At 46.0% G+C, this 24668-nt stretch overlaps 1 protein-coding gene across 1 annotated transcript in view; it reads right to left on the reverse strand.

Annotated features, from left to right (window-relative positions):
• Gdi (GDP dissociation inhibitor) overlaps window positions 1–24668 on the reverse strand; it is a 107613-nt gene that overhangs the window by 43669 nt on the left and 39276 nt on the right. The window contains exons 3-4 of the mRNA XM_050177240.3: window positions 17140–17271; window positions 1276–1435 (exon numbers count right to left, since the gene is read on the reverse strand). Coding sequence (XP_050033197.1) covers window positions 1276–1435; window positions 17140–17271 — 292 coding nt within the window. The remainder of the gene's footprint in view (window positions 1–1275; window positions 1436–17139; window positions 17272–24668) is intronic.

Consider the following 24668-nt stretch of genomic DNA (forward strand, 5'->3'; position numbering starts at 1 on the left):
TGCTTGCATTTCATGATTTGGGCATTGGCACAAGGAACAGCATGCATCGCTTTTTGCTGTTGAAGCTGCTGTGGCTAGGGCAGTAATGAAATTTAATTCGGGGAACGAGAGCATCTGCCATACTCCAGGAGCTTCATTTGAACCCGGGGCTACTGAGCAGCGCGAGAGTGGCCGAGAAAGATGACCAGCAAGCAGAAGCATCAGCCCGCAAGCGTGCATCTGCAGAAAATCTGCGACAAGCCTTCAAAAAACACCATTTGGGTAGCTGTAGACAGACAGATTACATCCCCGGTGGCTACTAACCATTTAGATATGGGATATCTCAATAGTTTTTGTTATATTTGAATAAAAATGAGCTAGTCAGTCTTTTTTTTTTTCACATGAATTTTTGAATATTTGCATCCTTCCGGGAGCGATTTCGTAGTAACTGGGGCACCTAGAATTGTAATTTTAGTTGCAGTACTGACCTACATGAATAATGCACACACTGGTAGCACCAGATTTTTATATCTCAGTTTTAGTATTTATTTTTATTGTCCGTACATAAACAACCACTTAACCCATTTTGAATAGAAAGCTTTCATGTGTTGTATAATTGTTAATAATTGTTTTACCAAAAAGCTATTCCTACTAGTGTGAAGCTTATGGTTCCCAGTATCCAGCTATGTGCCTAAAGCAAGACTTTCATGATTAGTTCTTGCTCCATTGTTTCCAGAAACAATGCTAATTAATCTTAGTTATCTTTAAAACTAATTGGCATATTTTAAAAACGATTGTATATTTGGAATCAGCATAAAAAGCTGAACAAGGCTGTGCAGTTTCAGTAAATTTGGTAAAGGGGGTCTTAATGAAGGTCAGAATACCCACTTTCCCCCTTAAACCCAAAGTTAAAATGGTCAAAAGACGTTCTTTGAACGTTTACGATGCTGTCACTTTCTCGTAGGGCTTCATCACCACACCGTGACACAAACATTGGCCCAGCATGCTATCGCCAACTTCGAGCAACAGAACGAAGGCTTTGCGGCGCACTTCCCCACTGTGGGTTGTATATATAGCAATTGCACTTGGAACAAACCCAAAACTGCAGAAAAAAAGTACCTGTAGACTAGTTCGCCAATCGACAGAATACCAATCCATAGCTTGTACTTCCCCTCTTTCCCATGACAGTTGAACGATTGCAGCGCCAGCTTTCCCTCTAGTTATGGTGGTGTGAAACTATGGCCCAAACCCACTCAGCTTGTAACCACGTCCAATTTAGCCAGAACAAATGCCTACCTTTTCCACCCTGTCTGGCACGTAGGAGGGGTCACAGTAGACTTGCTTGCAGCGTGCAGTCTCGCTGCCCGACCGCACGCCCACCACTCGACCACCGTCCAGCACAATCTCGTCTATGGGCTTGTCCAGCATGTACGTGCCCCCATAGATGGCACTCAGCCTGCACACAGGGCAAGTTCGTCACTCGCTAACCGATTCCTCATGTCGATCATCTCTTGCTCCGACACACATGCATGCTACTTCAGAGATCTCACCACCATAGGCTTAACAACAGAGGCTGCATAATGCACTTGCTTGCACACTCATTTTCCCACCCAGCTGATGCCAGAACTTGCAGCTGATCAACTGCTGCTAAACAGAAATGGCCACTGGGGAGCAAAATGTGCGTGATATGACTCAGAAAGTCATGTGGGAATGCTTTTATACCATTTATTTAAAGTTGGAGGCCAGGCAAGTGCAAGTTTCACATTCGGTGTGCTTGTACTTCTGTATTTCTACATCAAGATGATGCTCTCTGTATTCTGACACAAGATAGTGCTCTTTATTGTGCACAGCAAGACATGGTACTTGAGCATTCCCATACAGCAGCCGGAAATTAAATCCAGGAACTTGCAATCAGTAGCGCAAATACACCACACATCATATACCAGTACCATTCACAGAACAGTGCGCAACACTTTGCATACATAAAATGAGGCAGCGACACATAGCTAAGCTTCCAGGCTATGTTGTCATTGTCTTCAATGTCAAGAATATCAACTTGTACACATACAAGTGAAACCTCGTTAAACCGTAGTTGGCCGGAGCTCGGGAAAGGTACGTACTAAACGGTAGTACTGTTTAACCGAATAGCAAGAGATCGCCCACTTACCTGTCGAAAACGGAACTCAGAGAGAGTGCGATGAAAGGGGAAAAAACATGGAAGGATGCGGTCCCAGTTACCATGATCAGATGCCACGTACATCGACAGCATGTCACCAAGTGTGCGGTTAAATCGCTCTGTGAGTCCGTTAGTCTGGGGATGGTATGCCGTGCTTGTCCGATGAATAATACGGCATTCCGAGAGCAAACTTTTGACGACTTCGGAGAGGAAGGCGCGACCTCGATCGCTGAGGAGTTCTCGAGGTGCGCCGTGTCGAAGCACGAAGCGATGTAGAACGAAAAAGGCTACATCCCGTGCCATAGCACTTGGTAAAGCAGCAGTTTCGGCGTAGCGTGTCAAGTGGTCAACAGCAACTACGATCCACCGATTGCCGTCTGGCGTCATAGGAAGCGGGCCGTATAGGTCGATGCCGACGCGATCGAAGGGTGTGGCAGGGCACGGGAGCGGCTGCAAGGCACCAGACGGGCGTAAAGGCGGCGATTTGCGGCGTTGACAGTCAAGACAGCACCGAACAAACTTTTGTACAAAATTGTACATGCCGCGCCAGTAGTAGCGGTGGCGAATTCGTTCGTACGTCTTGAAGACTCCGGCGTGGCCACACTGTGGATCGTCGTGGAAAGCGGCACATATTTGTGACCTTAAGCTGCGGGGAATCACCAGAAGCCACCGACGGCCTTCAGGAGAGTAATTGCGTCGGTGGAGCAGCTGGTCACGAATGGCAAAATGAACTGCTTGGCGTCGGAGGGTTCGGGATACAGGGATGGTCGATGATCCAGAAACATAGTCGAAAAGAGAAGCGATCCACGGGTCACGACGTTGTGCGGTGGCAAAGGAGTCCATGTCGAGAGATGCGATGGAGTTTGCGGAAGTTGTTCCGCAGGCCGAGTCTGGAGGTAAAGGTGAACGAGACAGGGCGTCGGCGTCGGAGTGTGTTCGCCCACTGCGGTATACGACGCGAATATCGTACTCCTGGATGCGTAATGCCCAACGGGCTAGGCGGCCAGTGGGATCTTTCAAGTTGGCAAGCCAACAAAGCGCGTGGTGATCTGTGACCAAGTTGAATGGGCGCCCGTACAGGTATGGTCGGAACTTGCCAAGTGCCCATACTAAGGCCAAGCACTCTTTTTCGGTCACGCTGTAATTGGCCTCAGGCTTCGTCAGCGTGCGACTCGCATAGGCGACTACGTATTCGGGGTAGCCTGGCTTTCGTTGGGCGAGGACGGCGCCGAGACCGACCCCGCTGGCATCTGTGTGTACCTCAGTTGCAGCCGACGGGTCGAAATGGCGAAGAATAGGTGGGGAGGTGAGAAGACGACGCAGCGTAGCGAAGGCGGAGTCACATGCAGGGGACCAGGAGGAGAGGGTGGTGTCACCGCGCAGAAGCTGAGTCAATGGCGCCATGATCGATGCGAAATTCCGAACAAAGCGCCGGAAATATGAGCATAGGCCCACAAAGCTCCGAAGTTCTTTGATGGTCTGAGGCTTCGGAAACTCAGCGACTGCTCGAAGTTTTGCAGGATCGGGTAGAACGCCGTGCTTGGACACAACGTGGCCTAAAATGGTGAGCTCTCGCGCGGCGAAGCGGCACTTCTTGAGGTTGAGTTGGAGGCCAGCGTTCGTTAGACAGGTCAAAACAAGTCTGAGGCGGAGCAGGTGAGTCGGAAAATCAGGCGAGAAAACCACGACATCGTCGAGGTAACACAGACATATGGACCACTTGAGGCCACGCAGCGTGTTGTCCATGAGTCGTTCAAAGGTGGCAGGGGCGTTACAAAGCCCGAACGGCATTACGTTAAATTCATATAAGCCGTCAGGCGTAATGAATGCGGTTTTCTGGCGATCGGCTGCAGCCATCGGTACCTGCCAGTACCCCGAACGCAAGTCAAGGGACGAGAAGAATTCTGCTCCCTGAAGACTGTCGAGGGCGTCGTCGATGCGCGGCAAAGGATAGACGTCCTTGCGCGTTACCTTATTTAGCCGACGGTAGTCGACGCAAAAGCGAATAGACCCGTCCTTCTTGCGAACGAGAACGACAGGCGATGCCCAGGGACTGTGCGAAGGTTGAATAACGTCACGGCGCAGCATATCTTCGACTTGGGTGGTAATGACGCGACGCTCTTCGGCCGAGACGCGGTAGGGTCGTTGACGTAACGGCTGATGTGAACCGGTGTCAATGTAGTGCTGCACTTCCGACGTGCGGCCCAAGTGAGGTTGTGAAACGTCGAATGAACTTCTGAAGTGGTGCAGGAGATCAAGGAGGGCAGCTCGTTCGGCAGGTGTGAGGGTATCGGCGATGGCACTCGAGAATGCATCCTTGGACGTCTCTTCAAGCGCGGAAATCGAAGACGACTGCCCGGAGTCGACATCAAAAGAGTCTGCGGGGACGTCAACCAAAGACGAAGAGTCGAGGAGTTCCACGACGCCAAGGCATTCACCAACGAGCAATGTAATAGGCGCACAGAGGGGATTGCAGAAGTATATATTGCTACAGCCGCCAGCCATGTCAAGTGTTGCGAAGGGTAGTCTGAGAGATTTACGGCTCATGAAGACGTCGGAAGGTGTGAAGAGGACCGTTGCATCAGTGATGGCATCGCAAGAGACGGGTACGAGAGCCAAGGAGCCAGGTGGAATATCTGTGTCCTCACACACGGTAAGTTTAGAAGGGCGGTCACAATCTTCGTGCAAGGGTGCGTCACAAGGGGAAAATTCAACTTCGGCGCGTGCGCAGTCGATCACGGCTTTATGACGGGATAAGAAGTCCCATCCGAGGATGACGTCATGCAAGCAGGTGGGAAGAACAATGCACTCGACTATGTAAACAATGCCGTGAATAAGCACACGTACAGTACAGGCTGCGTGCGGAGTGACGTGCTGAGCGCTTGCCGTACGAAGCGACAGTCCAGAAAGCGGCGTGGTCACCTTGCGCAGCGAACTGCACAGTTTGGCGGCTATCACAGAAACGGCTGCGCCGGTATCCACAAGAGCGAATGCAGGAACACCTTCTACACTAATTTCGACCACGTTAGCAGGACAGGCGCGAGGACTTAGACAGTTCGAATGGGGCGCAGTTCTTGCCTCGTGAACTGCGACGTTCAGTTTTCCTGGTCAGGTGGTGCGGGTCGCCGACGCATTGGGGAGAGCGAGCGTCGGCGAGGGGATGGCGAGCGACGCGAAGGAAATTCTGGAAGGTCAGCACAAGCATACGGTTGGTGGGAAGGAGTGGCGTATTGGCGAAAGGGCTGGCTGCCGTACTGGAAGGGCCGAGAGGCGTCGCCGAACGCTTGAGGCCGACGTCGGCAATATCGGGCGACGTGTCCAGGAGTGCAGCAAGAATAGCAGATGGGACGATTATCAGGCGTCCTCCAACGATTAGCTCTCGGTGCGGTCCAAGATGCAGCATGGGCTTCCGGTGGCACCGGTTGGGAATGGGTTGCGAAAGACGCAGGCGGAGGCCTTCGTACTGCCTGCGCGTACGTAAGAGGCGCAGCCACAGGCAGGACTGGCTGCGCATAGGTGGGAGGAGTCGCGACAGGCTGCACTGCCAGAGCAGAGTTGAGATTCGTGGCTGCAGGCGGCTGATGGTGTGCGGACGGGATAACTTGAGCGACCTCTTCGGAGATGAGAGTGCGGAGCGTGTTTGGAAGACGGGAGGTGGGCTCCTGAGTGAAGGGGACTAAAGAAAGTTGGCGGGCAACTTCCTCACGCACGAAGTCCTTGACCCGTTGAAGTAATGAGCATGGGTCGTACATGCTGTCAAGGCTTGCCACCAAGTCGTCGCTGCCCAGAGCACGCCGAGTCGAAGCGCGTTGCTTCCGTAATTCATCATAACTTTGGCATAGGCTGACGACTTCGGACACAGTGCGCGGATTCCTGGCTAGAAGCATCTGGAAAGCGCCGTCATCGATGCCCTTCAGTATATGGTGAATTCGCTCAGCTTCGGGCATTGCCGCGTTGACTCGTTTACAGAGGTCCACGACGTCTTCAATGTAGCTCGTGAATGTTTCTGCCGTCTGCTGTGCTCGGGCGCGCAAGCGTTGTTCAGCGCGCAGTTTGCGAACAGCGGGTCGGCCGAACACTTCTGTAAAGGTTGTCTTGAAGATTGACCATGTGGGTAAGTCACTTTCGTGGTTGTGAAACCAGAGTTGGGCAACACCAGCCAGATAAAAGATGACGTGGGTTAACTTCGCTGGATCATCCCACTTGTTGTGCGCGCTCACCCGTTCATATGACGCCAACCAGTCTTCTACGTCTTCGTCGTCTGCACCGCTGAAGATCTTGGGGTCGCGTTGTCGTGCAACGCCGGTGCAAGTGACGGACTGTGGCGTCGGCGCCGTTTGAGATGAGCTGTCGGTCATGGCGGGCGATAGCGTTCTTGATCGCAGCTCCAGGGTTACAAGCGACGGGGATCGATACCCCGCACCTCCACCAATTGAGAAGAGGTTTATTGACTGCTCCTAAGGCAAAAGCGCAGCGACCGGGAACGGCGAGACAGCCCGAAGCACTGTCCAAAAAAGGCGACAGTAATCAACAGCGCGAGCGGAGCCGAGCCGCGCGTTGGCGATGTGTCTGTGCCGCGAGGCGCGTCTTCTTCACACAGTATTTATTCACTTCGCGCGACAAAAGCGTTATTTTCGTTTGATGCCGCGGTGGCCTAGCCCGATGACGACAGCGGCCTCAAACTTACTGAAGCTGCGTGCCAGCTTTTCAGCCAGCCCCCTCTTCTCGGCAAACAGTCGCATGGCAGATTCCTCGTTGGCGTTACGTATTCACCGTGCATGTGCGCAGGTAGTGCTGCAGAAGTCCCGGGGGCGCCTTTTTCATTGCCAGGTGCCGGAGTTTGGAATAATTTTCATTTGGAATAGAGTTACGTTATCGCACCCCTATTGTCGTAGTGACGATTGCATTCATGAGGCTGACGTAACGCGCAGCTTATGCCACTGTCGGGCCTGAATCGCCCGTGATATCGCTTTCCGTGTCGTCCTCGTCACTGTCGCTAGTCGACATTTCGGCAACACAGGCAACGATGGCGAAAAGTCGAACCTCGTAGCCGACATATCTTCGCGGTCGCAGCAGCGCTGCCGAGCAACTTCTTCGCATTCCAAATGCCACTGTAGTCAACAGCAGATCCCTGTTGCGTGTCAGCGCCGACTTCTTCGTGTCACGTTCGATAGCACGGACGATGTCTAATTTTCTTCTATGCTGAGCACCCGGTGTCTTTTTTATGCAAGCTTCGGAACCATCCAAGTCCTCGCTTGCACGACGCCATAACGCTCTCTGGCACCGCGTCGAAATGATGATGTTGATGTGGCTTCACGCGCAAACGCACAGGGCGCTTGGAGGCCGTTGTTCCGATCTCTGAGGCGTGTTGTTCTGCCGGTCCGCCCGATGGAGACGGCGCAGCGCCGTGTTTGCGCGACGAAAAGTTGAAACTCTACGTTTTAACCGATGCGTACGCAATAAGCTGGTACGGTTTATGCGGATACGAAACACATTATGTTCAATGGCCGCTGAGTCGGGGATTTGACTACTACTTTTAAAAGGAAACTACTGTTTAAGCGGGTGCGGTTTAACGAGGTTTTACTGTACTTAGCACTTACCTTTGAATATCAAGTAATTAAATATATTGAACCCTCAGATATTGACAAACGAGGCTTGTTATTAAAACTTAATCCACACTTCCCTTAATTTAAAACAAAGGAGCATTAACTGGAAATAAGTGTTTTCGGTGAGTGCACTGCCCCTGCAATAAATTTTGCATAGAAGTCCCTGACCAATTTTTCACAGCTGCTTGCACTTACCCACGACATCCACAAAACCTGGCTGTTATGTGACAAAAGCGACCTATAAGACTTCTGTTGAACGAACGCAAAATGGCAACCAAAATTTTCAACACTGCACAGCAGCCGTAACTAAGTTGCCGCAATTCAGGTTGTCACTTTCCTTCCATAAGATTTTTAGTTTGTTTATTTGTTGATTACATGCTGCCAATCGCAATGGCTACTACTGCAGGAAGGGCAAAGCAAAACGAAAAGAAAAATTAAGCATAATTACGGGATAAGGTCCCTTAAGGGGGGACCTGGGCCTTGAGCAATACCATTATTGATATTGCTGCTATAGGAATGAAATTTGTAGGTAATATGTAATTTAATGTGCTTGATGCAAATATGTAATTAGTTTTTCTCTATATAACGAGACAAATATTTTATACAATTTTTCCTGTTCCAATGTTTCGGGATGACTGGCAGAAATTTTTTTCCAGTAAGAAATGTAAAAGTTATGTGAGAGTATTCCTGAATGTTCAAGGAGTGCAGTAAGCATTGTCTCATGTTTCTACCTCTGTTCTATCCAAAGTTACAAAAGTTAGAAGTTGTAACTTCACATGCGATATATATATTTTTTTACTTTCCTCGAAGTTTCAATATGTTTCAAGGTGCAGAAATGTGGTATTATAGACTTACTGCACTCCCTGGGAGCCTAGCTATCAGATAAAGCAAAAATTATTAAATTTGGATGATTAGGCAAGTAACTATGCCTCCCGCAAAATTGCTAATTACCAAAAAAAGCATATTGAGAAAAGTGGAAAAAACTAGCCACCATGTGAAAAAAGCATTTCATTACCCTGGATGCATGAAATTGTCATAGCCAATGGCTCAGAAGGCTCTAGGGGAATAATCTGGATGGGGATTTCCTCGCTGCCTCCGCTTTGCAGCTGCTTGAAAAGCTGCCGAGGACATTCGCTTTCTCTCCACACTAACAACGGGACAACAGTCCTTTTCAGGGGGGACACTGCTATTGATATAATATTCATTTTTTCATCAATATTAATGAAACTTTGGAACCCTATTAAGATTCTTGTGATGATCTCAAATGTGTAATTATTTTTACCATAGGCCAATTACTTCTAAAGATAAATGAGATTCATTGTTCATTTGCAGAAACAAGAGAATACTACCCACACTACAAATATTCATATTGCCACATGCCTAGTACTAGAAAACATAGGAAACACAATGGTAGGAGTACCTTTTTGATATAACTAATATTAGTAACTCTATAGCAATTCAGTATCCACAGTTCCAAATGTGAGTTCCCTACTGTCTGATCTAAAGCAGAACTGAAAAAGTTTAAAGCATAAATTCAAATATCTGTTCCTACCATTGTGTACTTTGCACACTCAGCTACAAATAAACCACAACAAAAACTATGGCTCTATCTGCCTTGAAGGCACAGATATCGCTGCTGCAAATCAGTACAAATCAGCAAGTAAAAAATCGGTGTTTTGGGAAAACGAGAAAAAAAGAAGTACATGCACTTTTAACGAAAAGTGCAGAAATAATTTTGCACTACTTTGCAGTGAAAGTGGCTAAAAGCCACCAGGAACGTAGTCGCTCTGACCGCGGCCACCCAAATGTGCCAAAAACATCGTTTAGCGCCGATTCCCAGTGGCTTGCATCGCGCGCGCGGCATGGTTACCGTTCACGCGGGTCGAGCTCCACGCCGACGCGATATCGCCGCAGCACGCTCACGTGATAACGATCTTTATGGCGAGGCCATATTCCCGTTCGCTTTTGCCTACTGCGACGTTACCGCCGCACACCTTGTGCTTGAGAAACTATTAGTGCGTTCATGGGGTCCTACTGATGATAGCGTCGACTGGTGGGGCTGCAGTGCCGTCGGCGCGAGTGAGCAAATCCAACTTCCGCTTTGACGCTGGCGTTGACGCAAGAACTTGAAGTTTTTTGAGCATTCATCTCCCTCTGCAGCAAATCAACACGCTGCAACATTGCAGTGTCACGCCGAACGCGGCCGCTGTCCGGTCACTCGTAGGCGAGCTAGCTAAGCCTACTTCGGCATCGTTCGCGGCTATGACATCACTTGCGGATAGTGGCGGACGATTATCGATGGTTCTCTGAAGAAATGGAACGCATTTGAAAGTTATAAGCTGATCGCTTCTTTTTTGCCGTAGTTGTGCCTCCTGGCGAACTTTTCCGGTGGATTGGTCATCGTTCCGCATTCGTCACAAACCTACGAGACGCGCCGTCGCGTCGCCTGCGGAATGGAGCAGACGACAGGAACCTCGCGCAGCCAACCACAGCACGCGTTTCTGATCATGCGCGCTAGTCGACGAATGGGATCGCACGTTCGGACTTTTTTTCTTCGCGGATTTTAACGTCACCGGCGAGCCGACGGAGTCACTTTTGGCGGGAAATTGAAGAAGAAAGGCTCCTCTTTCCAACGAGACCAAGATGGCTGCGATCGTGCGCGTAGGAAAAGGGCTACGCGCCGCCACAAAAAGGGTCGTTTTTGCGCGGAATTCAGTTCACAGGGATGTTTTAAATTGATATTGCGGGCAAAATACTCTTCCGCAAGATGTGAAACTTGGTGAAATAAAGGAACAGTAGTTGTAGGTACTGAAAATGTTATTTTCAAAAAATCGATTTTTTTCGCGATTTTTTCGCCTCAAGACCCGTGTCCCCCCTTAAGAGCATCGGTTCTTGCTAGTTTCTTGAAGGGCCGCTACAGGCAAATAGTCAAGCTTAAGTGTTAGATTGATGCTCAAGAATGTCTAAGGCATCAATATTACCGTGAACAGAGCTTCAGTAGGAGAGGTATTCAGGTGAATGTAGGATTCCATTTGTGACACTATCAGGACATTCTTCTAGTAATTTTCTGATGAAGACACCGTGGCACATCATTATAATAGTGTCACTAGTACTAAACCACTGATAATAAAAGGATCACTGCACTGTAATTTAACGTGGAAAAAATGACACTTGCCCACTTTGATTCATAGAAAAAGCTCAATCGATGTTACCCTTGATTGGGAGTGGCCAGAAGATTACGTTTCTACTTGATGCTTTGCCATTTGCAATTCGATAGCGCTACACTGGTTTTCCTGACTCGCAGAGCTCAAACTGCAAGCAGCAGAAAATGCAGAAACAGTGGCTCACTCATGGCAGGCAACTTGAAATGCACCAGAGGAACGTGGCCCCTTCAGTTGCGATTTTCTATGGAATGATATTGTAACAATCCACACTGACGTAGTATTTGCCCTTAGGTGTCCCTTTAACAGGTCTGCTTGCTTTATTAACTACGGTGCAGCTGCCTGCAATAGTGCTGTGGCACAGTCGCTCCATAAAAATGCAGCCAGTCAGGCTTGTGTTTCACCGGCACGCACATGCAAGGGCGAGAGTGCTGTACCACATGGTGATTAGTTCGAACGCTTCCGTCCTCGCACAACATTTGATGGAGCGGCCGTCATACGCGGCAAGCTCATAGAGTGCAGCTGCTGCACCACATCATCTGAACATTTATTGCCTGCTTATGGTGTATACACATGGCTGAACCAGTGGTGACATCCCCGGCAAAAGATAAAGCAAAAGGAAGAGCACACAATACTACAGCACAGTCCACTTATAACAAGGTATAGCTTGTAACAACATGTTGACAGAGTCAATTTATGCACTGGGGCTATGAGAAAAACAACGTTATGACCGCATGCCGGATATAACTATAAAAATGTTACTTTCCACAAAGCATTTTTCATGCAATTGAGCTTGACATTCGCATTGCTAAGTTCCACTCAAACGAACAATGCCGAGACGGGGTGGAGAGTTTGCGAATGCGAATTCGTATTTGCCACCATTACCACGCTGCATGTCCCATCCGTGTGCACATTGCAAAAGCCATGGAGAGCATCGAAAGTTGGCACAGCTGGCCACAAGATGGCGCCAGCAGCTTCGCGTCCATCTGCGCCACGTACGACTAGACTCCATACTTGTCCAAGTAAGAGAAAAAATTTGAAACGTGAAAAGTGAAGCGCCATGGTGGCCTACAGCCTTCTACAACCTGTCTCAGCGAACAAGGAAATGCGCTGAGGAAGCAGCTCCGAAGCAAGCAGACAGCCCAATACTACAGTTGACGACCAATAATTTGGACTGGATGGGGAACATAAGCAAGTCCAAACTCGGATGTGTGGAAAAACGACTGTATCCAAAAAAAAAAAAAAAAAGATCGCTTTATTTACGTTGTAAGGCACCCTGTGCAAGGACCACGAGGTCGAAGCATTGCTGCACATACTTCCACTTACATGCAACCAAGTGGGCCTGCATTTCTGCCAGTATTGAGTTGCGCTGTACACTGATGCAAGGACTGCAAAGGCTTCAGTCAGATTTGTATTTGAAGGCTCCAGAGTATACACGGCACATCATCAAAGTCGGAGTCGCTATTTGACGGTGGGAGAACTTGCTCAATCATTTTGTTATTGTTTAGTTCGGCACACAACGATACCATGCTGCCGACGTCTGCAATATCTTCATATGTAACAGCAGCAGAAATCAGAACATCGCAGCCCAGAACGCCATCAATGATGTGCACATTTGAGCTTGTTGCGGTAGGCAGCAGCTCAGCCTCTTCAGTTGTGGAGTCAGGCTCATTCGGACTGCGAGGGCACTGTTGGTACCACTGACAGCCTTTCTATAACTTCACGAGAAAGACTTCTTGTAGCTAGTAGGGCACTGTCTGGAATGCAAATTAAACGAATAAGCACAGCACAGCAGAACACTGTCCATAAGGCAAGCTCAACAAACAGAATTGCAATAGTGGGCCATCTGTGGGGATGTCGGAATGAGATGTGATAACTGCAATGCTGACCTATTCTTACAATTCAGGCAAAGCCTCCAAAATCAGTAGAAGCATTTTAATCTCTGAGCCGAAGAGCAGCGACGAAGGCTAGGCCTCAAAGTCTACAACTGAGCGTGCAATCTCTGAGGCCATACTCAATGTCTCGTCAATGTTGCCAGAGGAGAAAATGGCGGCAGAGTCAGCGTATGCTACAGCCTAAGATAGTCTGGACAATAGAATGCAGGGCTGGCAGCTGCCCGAAATGTCGGTCGTCTTTACACATTAAGTCTATGGGGCCATTGGTGGTGCCACGAAGCTGTCCAAATTACCGAGTACGTCCGGATTATCAGTGTCCGATTTATTGGTCGGCAACTGTAGAAGATGGTGCAAACGAAGCACAAAACTGTCACTTTAGATGAAGCCGCAAATTTTGCAAGAATCGAGGAAGTATGAGCTCATGCAGTCGACGATTCTGAACCAGGAGCGCCACGATCATGAAGGCTGAAACCAGTGGCTATGCTTAACAGAAAGGGCTGCGGACTCTTTCCACTATAAACAACCAGTTCGGACTGGCTTTTTGCGCCAGTACAAAATCCCCCATGATATTGTCCCGCGGACTTACCTTTTTCAGGATGAGCGCTTTTCACTGTCTAACAAATGTTATCGCTCAGCGCAGGACGCACCTGCATGTATCGTAAGTTTCTGGAATGTTATCCATGGTTCTACCCGCTGTCTGTTGTCACCGAACCTTGTGTAATCTGATTGCATGTATGCACGACGCGAATGGTGTATAACTTTCTGGAAGACACGTGGGCACCAGCGATTAGACTGGAATGTTCGATGGCTCGTGTAAAAAGCTGATGCACTTGACCGGCAGAACAAATTTTCGCCGATCATCGACTGTGTTCGTCGCTGTCGCCATTCTTTAACCCTTTCAGGGTCAATGACGTAAATATACGGCGCTGCGAACAAGTCCAAAATGGTCGATGCTGTATATTGAGACCTCGTCTGTACGTTTAAAAAGCACGCCAATTTCCGAACTTTCTTTTTTGGCGTGTGCTGCCACTATGTGGGAAGACATGGAATTTTTTTCCCGCACCTCCCTCTTTCGCTTTTCGTTGCATGGTTTGTTTCAGAGCTAGTTTGCTCTGGCACATCTATATACTAACACTAGCGCATTGGCGCGGGGGCGGGCGAGCGACGGTCTGGGTTTTGTTCCGTGTGCTCACAAGGGTGCAATAGGAAGGATGCATAGGTGCATGCTTTTCCTTTTTTTTTTATTTTTTGAGACTCGAAAACTTATCACCTCTGGTTGGCAATAGATGAAGATTAGCGAAAGTTTGTCTCATGTTTTACTTTTTGGACAGGCACACAACCAGTTTTCTTGAGTGCGCTCACCTATGCAGTTCAATTACACTATGGACGTAAATATTAGTGTAAGACCAGGAACATTTTACTTTTGCAAAATATTCAAGCCTTGAACTATATGCAAAACAACGCATCAAATTTTTAATTCTTATAAGTTTATTTCCTTTTTTTATTGTTGTTCATGAATAAACAGTACATATATACCAACGCAAGATATTTTTTCTCACTTTACGGTCACCCTAGAAAAATTACGGTAATTTTTTTCTAAATAGGTCCCTCAGAAGAATTGGTATCTGCAATAAAAAAATATTGACCCTGGACAGTCGCATATGGTGAAAAAAATGGACCCTGAAAGGGTTAATTGTAACCTCTTGAGGGCCCAAGTTTCCCAATAAGGCACTAGTTTCGTCTTGAACGCTGCTATGAACGAGTGCCGAATCATCAGTGGGCCTGGAGCACTCATGACGATTGAGGAAGCATAGAAGTAGCACGTAGTCGGCAGTCAAGTGCAACGCGTCAAACCAATGCCTTTCGTCAAACTATAGAGAAAGCTAAGCGTAACAGGGAAAGAGAAACCTTGGAGCGGTGTCTACTCTTCCATGAACTACCGATACTCTCCGCAAGCGCCGCCGTTCTGAGGGTGCCGCCGCGAACGGAACAGCGGCGCTTCCATCAACTATCGACCCCCCCCCCCCCATGAGTGTTGTATGCACTGTAAAACTCTCAAAAACATTGAAAAACCCTTCCGAAAAGCAAACAAACACGCGGGATAGCGAAAAGCTACGGGTAGGGCCATAGAGCAAACAAAATTGTAACTACGTTGTAGCTCCCGTTCGTCTCGCTTTTTTGGTGGTGCCATGTTTTGGTTTCGATTGTAAGTCAACACCCCCCACTTCAGATTTTCAAATTTAAGAAAAGTGGTCGATTTAATCGTGTAAATACTGTAATTAGAGAATCCTGAATACTGAAATTTGAACCGAAGCTAACAGTGAATAGCATAACATTCTACCGAATATTCGAAAATATTGAATGTTCACCCAACTCTAGTGCTGAGGAGTGAAATGGCATTTGAGAGGACACATATTGTGCATAATTTCGTGCGTTCCAGAAGAGGATCGTTGATTTGGGAAAGAAGAAAAACCAGAAAGATTGGATTTCAGCTGCAACTAAAATCACTTTTTCATAATTTTGTGCATCTTTTAATCCCACGAATGAGACTTTACTCTGTATCTTTCATAAGTGACCCACTATTTTTTTCACCAGAAATGTGAGCCCTTGCCTGCGACATATGAAACGGATGAGGGTGTCATTAGTGACTTGGTACTCAAAATACAGCAGAGTTCCATTAGTTCAAATGCAGTTAATTTGATTCCAACCGAAGGTCCTAGCTGGTGCCCCTACATTTCCATGGGCCCAAACTTGTGCTATTTCAATCTCAAAATTAGCATACGCCAGGTTATTCGAACTTATCTGGTCATCTTTGCTGCAATACAGATGTGTTATGCGGTGAAGCATGCAAAAAATGAAAATGGGCCACTATTACATTGACATTGTACGCATTTCTTAATTATACAGACATGCACGTGCCATCTCAGCCAACGCTACAAGCACCTAGACGCCCAACGTGCATGCTGGCAGCCATTCAAAGTGGTTTCTGACAGTGCTGTGGAGATCTCAGTCCTTATTTCGCCTGCCACAAGTGTCTCGTATATGAGACTTAATGGGGTCTAGTACGTATTCCTTAATTATATGTGCGCACATGCAAAGTGTACTGAGAGGCAGAAAAACCTGGGTTTTGGGAAAGCTAGTGAAAAGGAAGGCGGTAAGATGAAAAAAACTCAACAAAGCCGAGGAGGCATTCGTTTAAAGCCAACGAAAGAGCGGAGACCTACTTAAACTATCAGGCGTCTCAGTGCTGGCAGTGTGATCAACAACAGCACGTGTAAGTGCGCAAATTAAAGGAACACATACTATGACCAGTAAAGGCACATGAACACTACTAGAGAAATGCACGCAGCAAAACACAGCTGCAGCAGAGTGGCCACACCAACTGGCAGTGAGCTGCTGCAGCAGTCACGTGACAGTATGAAAATCTCGCCTCCTCTCTAACTCTGTGTGATGGTGTGAGAGGTCCCGTGTTTTTTCTTTCATCTGCTGACAGATCTGCACCGTGTTTATGTTTTTCGTCCTTCATTCTTAATGCAAGTTATGTTCTTAATGTTACCTTCTTCGTTCTTCACAAAGTTATGTTCCTAACGTTATGTTCTTCGTTCTTAATGCAAAACAAGGAGAATGAGGTAGGGTGTCGCCTCCACGTCCCTGTATTTAGGGCCCGTCTCGTCGTACAGAATCGGAAATGGTGCAATGTCTCCAAAAGCTTTCCATCAGGACATCTCAATTTAGACTCGTCACTGTAAAAGACACTCTCAAACTATACAAAAACAAGCGCAAAGAAGACCAAACCATGCAAACCAAAACAAGCAGACGATAGTACGAATCCGGCGATCAGGTGAGTGCGCATGAAACCAGTTTCCCCTGCGCATGTCACTGAAGGGGCGACTCTCATATGTCTCAGACGTTCGTGGCTGGCTGCCGCAAATGTACGCTGCCGGCTCATCACCACCACCGAAGCACGAAATTCTAAAGCGTTCGCCGCATTGTTCCCTCGGCAATGCCCACCGAAGGATGCACTGCTCCAGAACCTACAGTGCAGCAACGGTACCCACCGTCTGCCATATCATATCACCTCCCAAATATTCAGGCACCTTCTGTGGCACAGATGACATGGACGTCCGTGTCACAAAATCACTATCAAATCTCTAGACTGGGAAATGAAAAACTTGTTACATCTTGAATTCCGTTAAATTGAGGTTCCTTATCCCAATGTTTGACTGTGTGCTTGTAACAAATATGACCTAAAACTATTTTTGTATCTGATCTGACTTGGTTATAACTTTCAAGTCTACCACAAAATGGTATACAGAACATACCTGGCGAAGCCCTGTGGCAGCTCCCCAAGGCCGTAGAGTGGGTAGAGGTAAGGAGACTTGCCATATCGAGCAAGTGAGTCACTGTACAGCTTGATCCTCCGGATCAACTCCCCACATGGCCTCTGCAGGTACCTGCACACACACATCATCTTGGCGTTTGAAAAGATATCTCAGTGCCAGTGACAAATAACCAGTAGCGACACCTCTGACGAAAGACAAGGCAAAGTGAGGAGCACACAATACTACAGTGCAGTCTACTTATAACAATACATCGCTTATAACGAGTCGACAAAGAGTCAATTTATGCACTGATGCTATGAGAAAAAAACAATGTTACGTTATGACTGCATGTTGGATACAATAAAAACTTCGCCATGTCTTCCCAAGTCGAATTTCAATGCTGCCTTCATTCTTTCATATTTTTGTTCAGTGTCCCTTTAACATGCTACTTAGAGGTGTAAATAAAGATTTTATTTTTCAAAGCTTAGTTTTTATGTCTATTGTTTAGCGCAAGTGGAAAATTTGGATTCGAACATACAAAGATATACTCTCCTGACATGCAATCTCACAGGAACACTGCAAAGGGACCTCCAAAAGCTTCTAGCAGAAGTCTTCCATTTGATGCCTAAGCACAAGTAACTTTATTACTAACTACTGCATCGTAACGGATCAGCTCCAGCTCTATTGTTCTTATGTGGCCCATTTTTTACTAAACTTGTTCACCTTTGTGCAGGCTATCCGGTTTCTTAACAGAACCATTTTGTTGCTCGTTGGATATAGCAGTACCTATGTGGGCAATTCCGGCGACTTTATTGAAAAGGTATGAGGTATTGTCGCTACTGATGATTACATCAGTCTCGTTTAAACTGCTATTCACAAGCATTTCAGTAAAACTGGCTGTAAAGGTTTGCACTGCTGCCCTCAAAACTGACGGATTGCTGCCTGACTGGTTTCCAATAATGTTCAAGACCTGTCCTGACTCTTGAGGTTCCGTCTGTTGACTTTTTATTCCAGCAGAACTTTCACCTGCAAACACATGGTATGGCAATGAGTACATGCTTTGTTTCTGCTGCCAATCTTGTCATAAAGGACCATCAAGGACGTCATGAAGGACCCCTTCTCCAAGGTCAAGGTCTGTGAGTGGTGGCGAAGGCTAACACTCGCAGGGTTCTATTAGGAAACAAATACCCAAGAAAGTGGATGGGGAAACGGCGCCGCGGTAGCTCAATTGGCAGAGCCTTGCACGCGAAATGCAAAGGTTGTGGGATCGTTCCCCACCTGCGACAAGTTGTTTTTTTTCATCCACTTTCATTTCCATTAATTTATCATTTCTTTATTTCATTTATTAAGCAAAAGTAATTTCCCCTATGTTGTCCTTGGTGTCAGTGTTTGTTGGCTTCTTATACGACTAATAAAAATCGGGGCCCTCAGTTAACCCCCTTTCTTCTCCCTTCTCCAAATGTATCTATACTTGCGGACAAGTTTTCCTGGCTATGAAGCGAAGGCTTTGGAAACTAAGTGCGCCTCTTTTACTACTGCTGGAAGTAGTCCTGTAGTTTTGGTCTCGGTTTCTTACATGGGAAATAGAAAAAAATATTCTTTAATTTTCACAGCACCTAATTTGATATGATACGTAACACTCACCAGTCAGCTATCATTATTTTATTGTAGTTTTAGTTTGCTCTTTCAAGTTTTCGCACACCTGAAACCGTCGCACGTTTTGCACATTCATCAAACGCAATATGACGACCGTGTCTTCTGGCAAGTGTTTGTCGCTTTCTGTTCTGCCAATCAACTCCTCTGAGAGGCTGTTGGCCAACTTTAGCAACAAAGGACTGTTGAAACACACAAGAAAGTGCTTGCAGCGTCTGTGCAGAAACGAAGCGAACCCATCTGGAAACCACAAACTTCAGCATGTACAAACGAGTGAGCGAGCAAGCTGACTGCTACGCCAGCTCTACCGACACCAGTCTGTTGCGTGTCCAAGTCCTAACCGACGCCACACGGCTGCTTCCGAGCTCCGATGCAGGCTGCGATGCTCACTGTTCAGAACTTAGCACATATCGGATGTGAATAAACATTCACGCCGAGTTGATTGTATCTGCCTTCACTGAAGTAAAGAAGTTTTGCAAGGTTGGCGAAACCTAAACCGGTGCCGAGCGCCCAGACTACATTATGTACAAACACAGTCATGTGCAGAAGCTCTGCCCCTGTAGCAGCTTTCACTTCATAGCCAAGGGCCAAGAGTCTGTGGGTATAACAGATGCAGATGATTGTTTCTGCATAATTCACAAGGATGCTCTCTCTCCTTGCACTGCTCATCTTAACACATGGAAAAGGCAATTCAGCTCACTGTCGAGCAAGATGGTGTCTGCCGTTTCTTTATGTTCTTGCTTAGCATGGTAATAAGGGGCTGTCATCCAACATCTACAGAAAGACTACACACACAGGTCGATACCTGCATTCCAACTCGGTACATCGGCCTTCCACAAAAGGCCTGCTGCTGCTACGCTATTTCAGAAAGCAAAAATTGTTTGCACAAGACAGGAAGACTACACGTGTGATACTGTGAGCGTTTGTGAATATTTAAAAATTAAATACCTGTGTCCTCAGTGAAGAAGAAACTGCCCCACCCTGCAAGATAGCATTGTACACCGTGTCCAAGGAAGCAAGCTGCTATTCAGTATGTCTCGGGCACAAGCGAGACCATCACTCCTATCATGCGCAGGTGCGATGTCAAAATTGTGCACATGCCGACAGGCAAACTAAGGAATCTTTTAAAAGATAAGCTGCCAGGTGAAAATCTTCCTAGTGTAGTCTACGTTATAGCTTGCGGTGACTGACAAGTACATCGGTGAAACAGGCGATTTCAAGAAACGAAAGAAATAGCATGAATATGATGTCCTAAAACAACACATGGCCTCGAGTGCCTTTGCAGAATATGTGGAGTCAAGAGGCCACGATATTGACTGGGCAAGTGCAGGTGTCTTAACATGGTCAAGATCATGTCACGCTTGCATCCGGAATCCCTGCACATTGAGCCCGCCATATGGCGCACATGCTGAATAGAAATGACTGAACACTTCTGATGTGTACTCACTACTTGCGTTATGTACTGAAACATACTTAAAGGGACACTAAAGGCAAATGCTAACTTGACTCTGTCTGTTTAAATACCATTCCAGAAACCTCGCAACACTTGTTTCTTGCCAAGAAAATACTTAGTTTATGAGAAAATTAGATCTGCAGGGTCCAAATACCTCTATCGCAATTCAAGTCTCCCACCACCCAACCGAGGAGTGGTGACATTGCATACACTATCACCACACTTTCAGGCCATCGTTGAATAAAACAGCACCCGACAGACAAAGGTATGGTGTTTAGCTCAAAATGCAAATGCCCGGCCATAGAGAAACTGAGCCATGACAGAGCAGTGGATTCGCTGCTGCAGGTCAGGTGGCTTGGATCATTTAGGTAAGCATACCGCAACATCACACAGAAGTACAACTCTCTGCTACTTGCAATTTGTGCGAGTTTTGCAAACCAGCAAAACCGGCGCAGCACTACGCAATAACGAAACTACTGGAATGCGAAAGTGCAGGCAGCACAGAGTCGAGCAAGAACAAACCCTTTTGACCGTCCGTGTCGTTGTCAAGGGTTATGTCAGTGAGTTAATAAGATAGAACTAGACACAGCACTTTCTTTCGTCCTATAATGCAATACAATGATGTTTTTATAACGAGTGGTTGAGTACTAGTGATAAAAGTTAATGAGGAGTGCCTTTGTCATCGGGCAAGTACTTGAATGCCTCAGGGGAGTCTCTAAAGCATTTCTTCACAGTAATAACAATGCCTTAGTGATTCTCAAGCACTAAGCCATCACTTTAGCTTGACTTGACATCCCTTTAGTGTCCCTATAAATAAGTTTTATTGTTAACAAAGCTCCAGTAGGGGGAGTTCAAACGTCATGAAATTTCAGTTCTTTTGATGCACAAGTGTCAAATGGCCCATTTAGCAAAAAAGCCAGCACCAGTCATCTGTAGAAGCAAAAGAGCACCTAATTTCCCATCGGCTGCAACACCACACCAGGAGCGCACCTCGGTAGATGCACCTGCTGCCGTGTTAGGGCACCAAATGTCGAGTGAGGGGAGAGGGCAATGTAGTGACCCCACGCCACCCTCGCTCTCGGAAGCCTGCGCTACCAGTACGTTCCTTGTCCGCGCAAGCTCTCGTGCCTTCCAACTCCGCCTCGGTAAGGCCAAATCAAGATGCGCCAAGTGTCTCAACGCACTCGCTTTACTGCAAAGAGTCGTAGTTCGAAGGACCACTCAGCAGCGTTCAATTGGACATTAATGCTTTTGCATTCACAACTCATAAGTGCTTAGGTGTTCTCAGATTTCTTTTGTCAGTGACGAATGCATGTTTTCTTTTTAAAGGTATGTCTGGCAGCTTTTTTTTTGTTGTTTTTTTGTTACAGCAGTTCAGATAGAGCGATGTTCAGTTATAATGACCAGACTCTTCCTTTTGATATTACTATAAGTGGACTGCACTCAAACCGAAATTCAATACAGCCGCCTACCCACAATTCAGATGCCTATACGTCCTTAACTATTTGGACAGCTCCGTGGCACCGCTCTGGCTCCATAGTGCAGGTGAACGCGAAAAACATGGACAGATGGAGGGCACAACACATGCGCTTGGTGTTGTACCAGGGTCCTTCAATACTTTCTGGTCATAAAACTTGCCGAAAGTATCATAAAGGGACAGAAGTAGACGGTGAACAATCTGCCGCACCAGATGGCCGAGCTGCATGATCATGCAAATCTTTAACGAGGAAAGGCCTCTCCCATGTTTATTTCAGGATGTTTGTAGAATGAACACGCAATGGGAACTTTGGCAAAATAGTTTCATGTGTAATGCATTTGTGTTTAAACACGACACTGTTTCACGATTGATCTCGCTTCCCTCAGCCTAGTAGCCTTTCTTGCACAAACTGTTTCGTTCAGTTGTCTCTATTTGTATTTTGTCTAGTTAGTTGGATAAGGCAGTTATATATGGTTAGCTAGCTCAGTGTGTTAGTTATTAGTTGATCAGTTAGCAAATTATTAATATTTGCTTAGTTATTAGCGAATAATTGTTATTTCAGTTAGATAACTTAGTTTTAGTTGCTTAGCTTTGTTAGTTACCTTATTTGGTAAGTTTAGTTGGTGTGCTATTATTAAGTCGAGGTTTTGACGGAAGCCCCTCTAGTCGGGAGGCACCATGGTAAGAGGTAAAAAGGACAGTGACCACTAAAAGACAAAAAAGACGTTTCGGCTCCCCTGACAGGACCCTTGTTCACAATGTAATCAAGGACGTGCGATACAATGTTTCAAAGGCTTTTAAATATGGGTGAGTGTGCTATCTGTCATTTGGCTGAGAAGGGATTCCAAGTGGTGTCCTGAAGTTAAATTTCTTTCCTTTTCTAACATTTTGGTGTTATCCCAATCTATCTTGTGGCCCAAGTCAGCTCTGCCAAAGGCGTTTGACGCAACTTTTTTTCTTGTTTACATCGTTGATATGCTGCTTCAACTGCAATTCAAGTTTGCCTGTCTCACCGATATATATGCAGTCGCAGACTTCACATGGAATATGGTAGATGACGCCAAGAAGCCTTTTTTTTTTGTTTACCTTTAATTCATTATTTGTAGCCCACAAGTGAATGCGATGAAGTGTTTCATTTGCACGAAAAGATAGGCATGCGACATCCGAACCGGTAAAAAATAGGCTAGTATCATCAGCGTATAATATATACTTGGCGATATGATCAATGTTAACAATATCGTTAATGTAAAGAACAAAGAGAAAAGGACCCAAAATGCTTCCCTGTGGAACACCTAAATTAACTGGTTTGACTAAGAAGAGTGACCATTATTCAGAACAAACTGACCAATTCTGTAGGTACGATGAAATGAGTGACAGCTTTCCCTCGAATGCCACAGTGCTCCAATTTTTTTCACAAGTATGTTGTCATTATTATGATCGAATGCTTTTGTGAAATCCAGAAAGATACCAAGGACCAAGCTCTTATTTTCAAACATTTCAAGTATTATTTCTTTTTGCATGAGCAATGCTAGCTTTACCTTTCCTGAAGCCGTACTGCGAGTAAGCATGTAGTAGCGATCAGTAAATGAAATTAAACACGTTAAAATAATTTTTGAAGACCTTTTGAAAAGACTGGTAGAATAGAGATTGGACGGTAGTTTGTAAGATCATTCCTATCACCTTTTTTGTAGATTGCTGCAATTTTTGTGCATTACATTTTATGAGGAAATACCGCACATGAGAGAATTGTTAATTATATGCATTAAGCAATGTGCGATCAGGTCAATAATGAATTTCACCGGTTTTATCTGCAGATCCATCATATCTGTGGCTGTGCTGTTTTTAAAACTCGTGTAAGTCGTAATAACTTCCGATTCAGATACTGGCCGCAGAAACATTGCATGCTCGCAGCGCAGCTGCATGTAAGACAGGCTGTTGTCACCTCCAGATGATGATGGGCGATTAGAAAGAAAGGAATAGTTAAATGCGCTTGCTAGTTCTGCTCCAGAAATTTCCACGTTGTCCTTCATCATTGTAATAGGTTCAGTACTTTTGCCAAACATTGTGTTCAGTTTGCGCCACATGTCCCCAGAGCATTGGCTCGAAATTAAGTGGTTATAATGGTACCCGTTTTTAGCAGCACTAAGTTCTTTAGTGACATGATTTCTGGTTTTTTTCTTTAAGAACCAAGCGTATGAGGACATATAGTTTGAATGAATGTTTTGTATAGCTGCTCTCGTTTTTTTATTAGATGCAAAATGTCAGTAGTTATTCATGGCTTATGAGCTTTCTTTGGCCGGGTAAATGTTCTTGGTAGAAAGCATGAATTGTAGATAGATATAAACTTTTCTAAGAACCTGTCGTAGGCGATTTCCAGATTGCGTTCACTCAAAACACCTTCTCAGCTTACCTGTGCAATAGATTCAAGAAAAGTCGTTAATGTGGGAGAGTTAATCAATCTGTAAGAAATGTGTGCCACTGGCGTAGAGTGGTCAATAATTTTAAAAGATTCATTCACAGAAATAAATATTGGAAGATGGTCGCTGAGGCAGTAATTTATAATACCAGAATCAACATTTGTAATGAAGAGATCAAGAGTTTCTGTTTACAGCTTCATTGGTGAAGTTTTACATTTTGGCAATTGTGTATATTTAAGAGAGACTCAAAGGCAGCTTTATTATGGTTATCTGCAAGTAAATTAATATTGAAATCGCTGCCTAAAATTATCTGATATTTATAATAGTTAACAAATTCCAGGAGTGAATCTAAAAAGCTAAAAGGAGGAGACATCACCATGAGGTGGGCGATAGCAGACACAGAATAAAAATTTGTGATTCGAGAACAAGTGTTTCATAATGAGGAGCAGAACAACAATATTGAGATAGTAATTAGCAATGGCACTTCATTTCAGGCCAAAATGGACACGCCTCCACCATGCTCCTGATA

The sequence above is a fragment of the Dermacentor andersoni genome, chromosome 9 (genome assembly GCF_023375885.2).
Source record: "Dermacentor andersoni chromosome 9, qqDerAnde1_hic_scaffold, whole genome shotgun sequence".
Lineage (NCBI taxonomy): Eukaryota > Metazoa > Arthropoda > Arachnida > Ixodida > Ixodidae > Dermacentor > Dermacentor andersoni.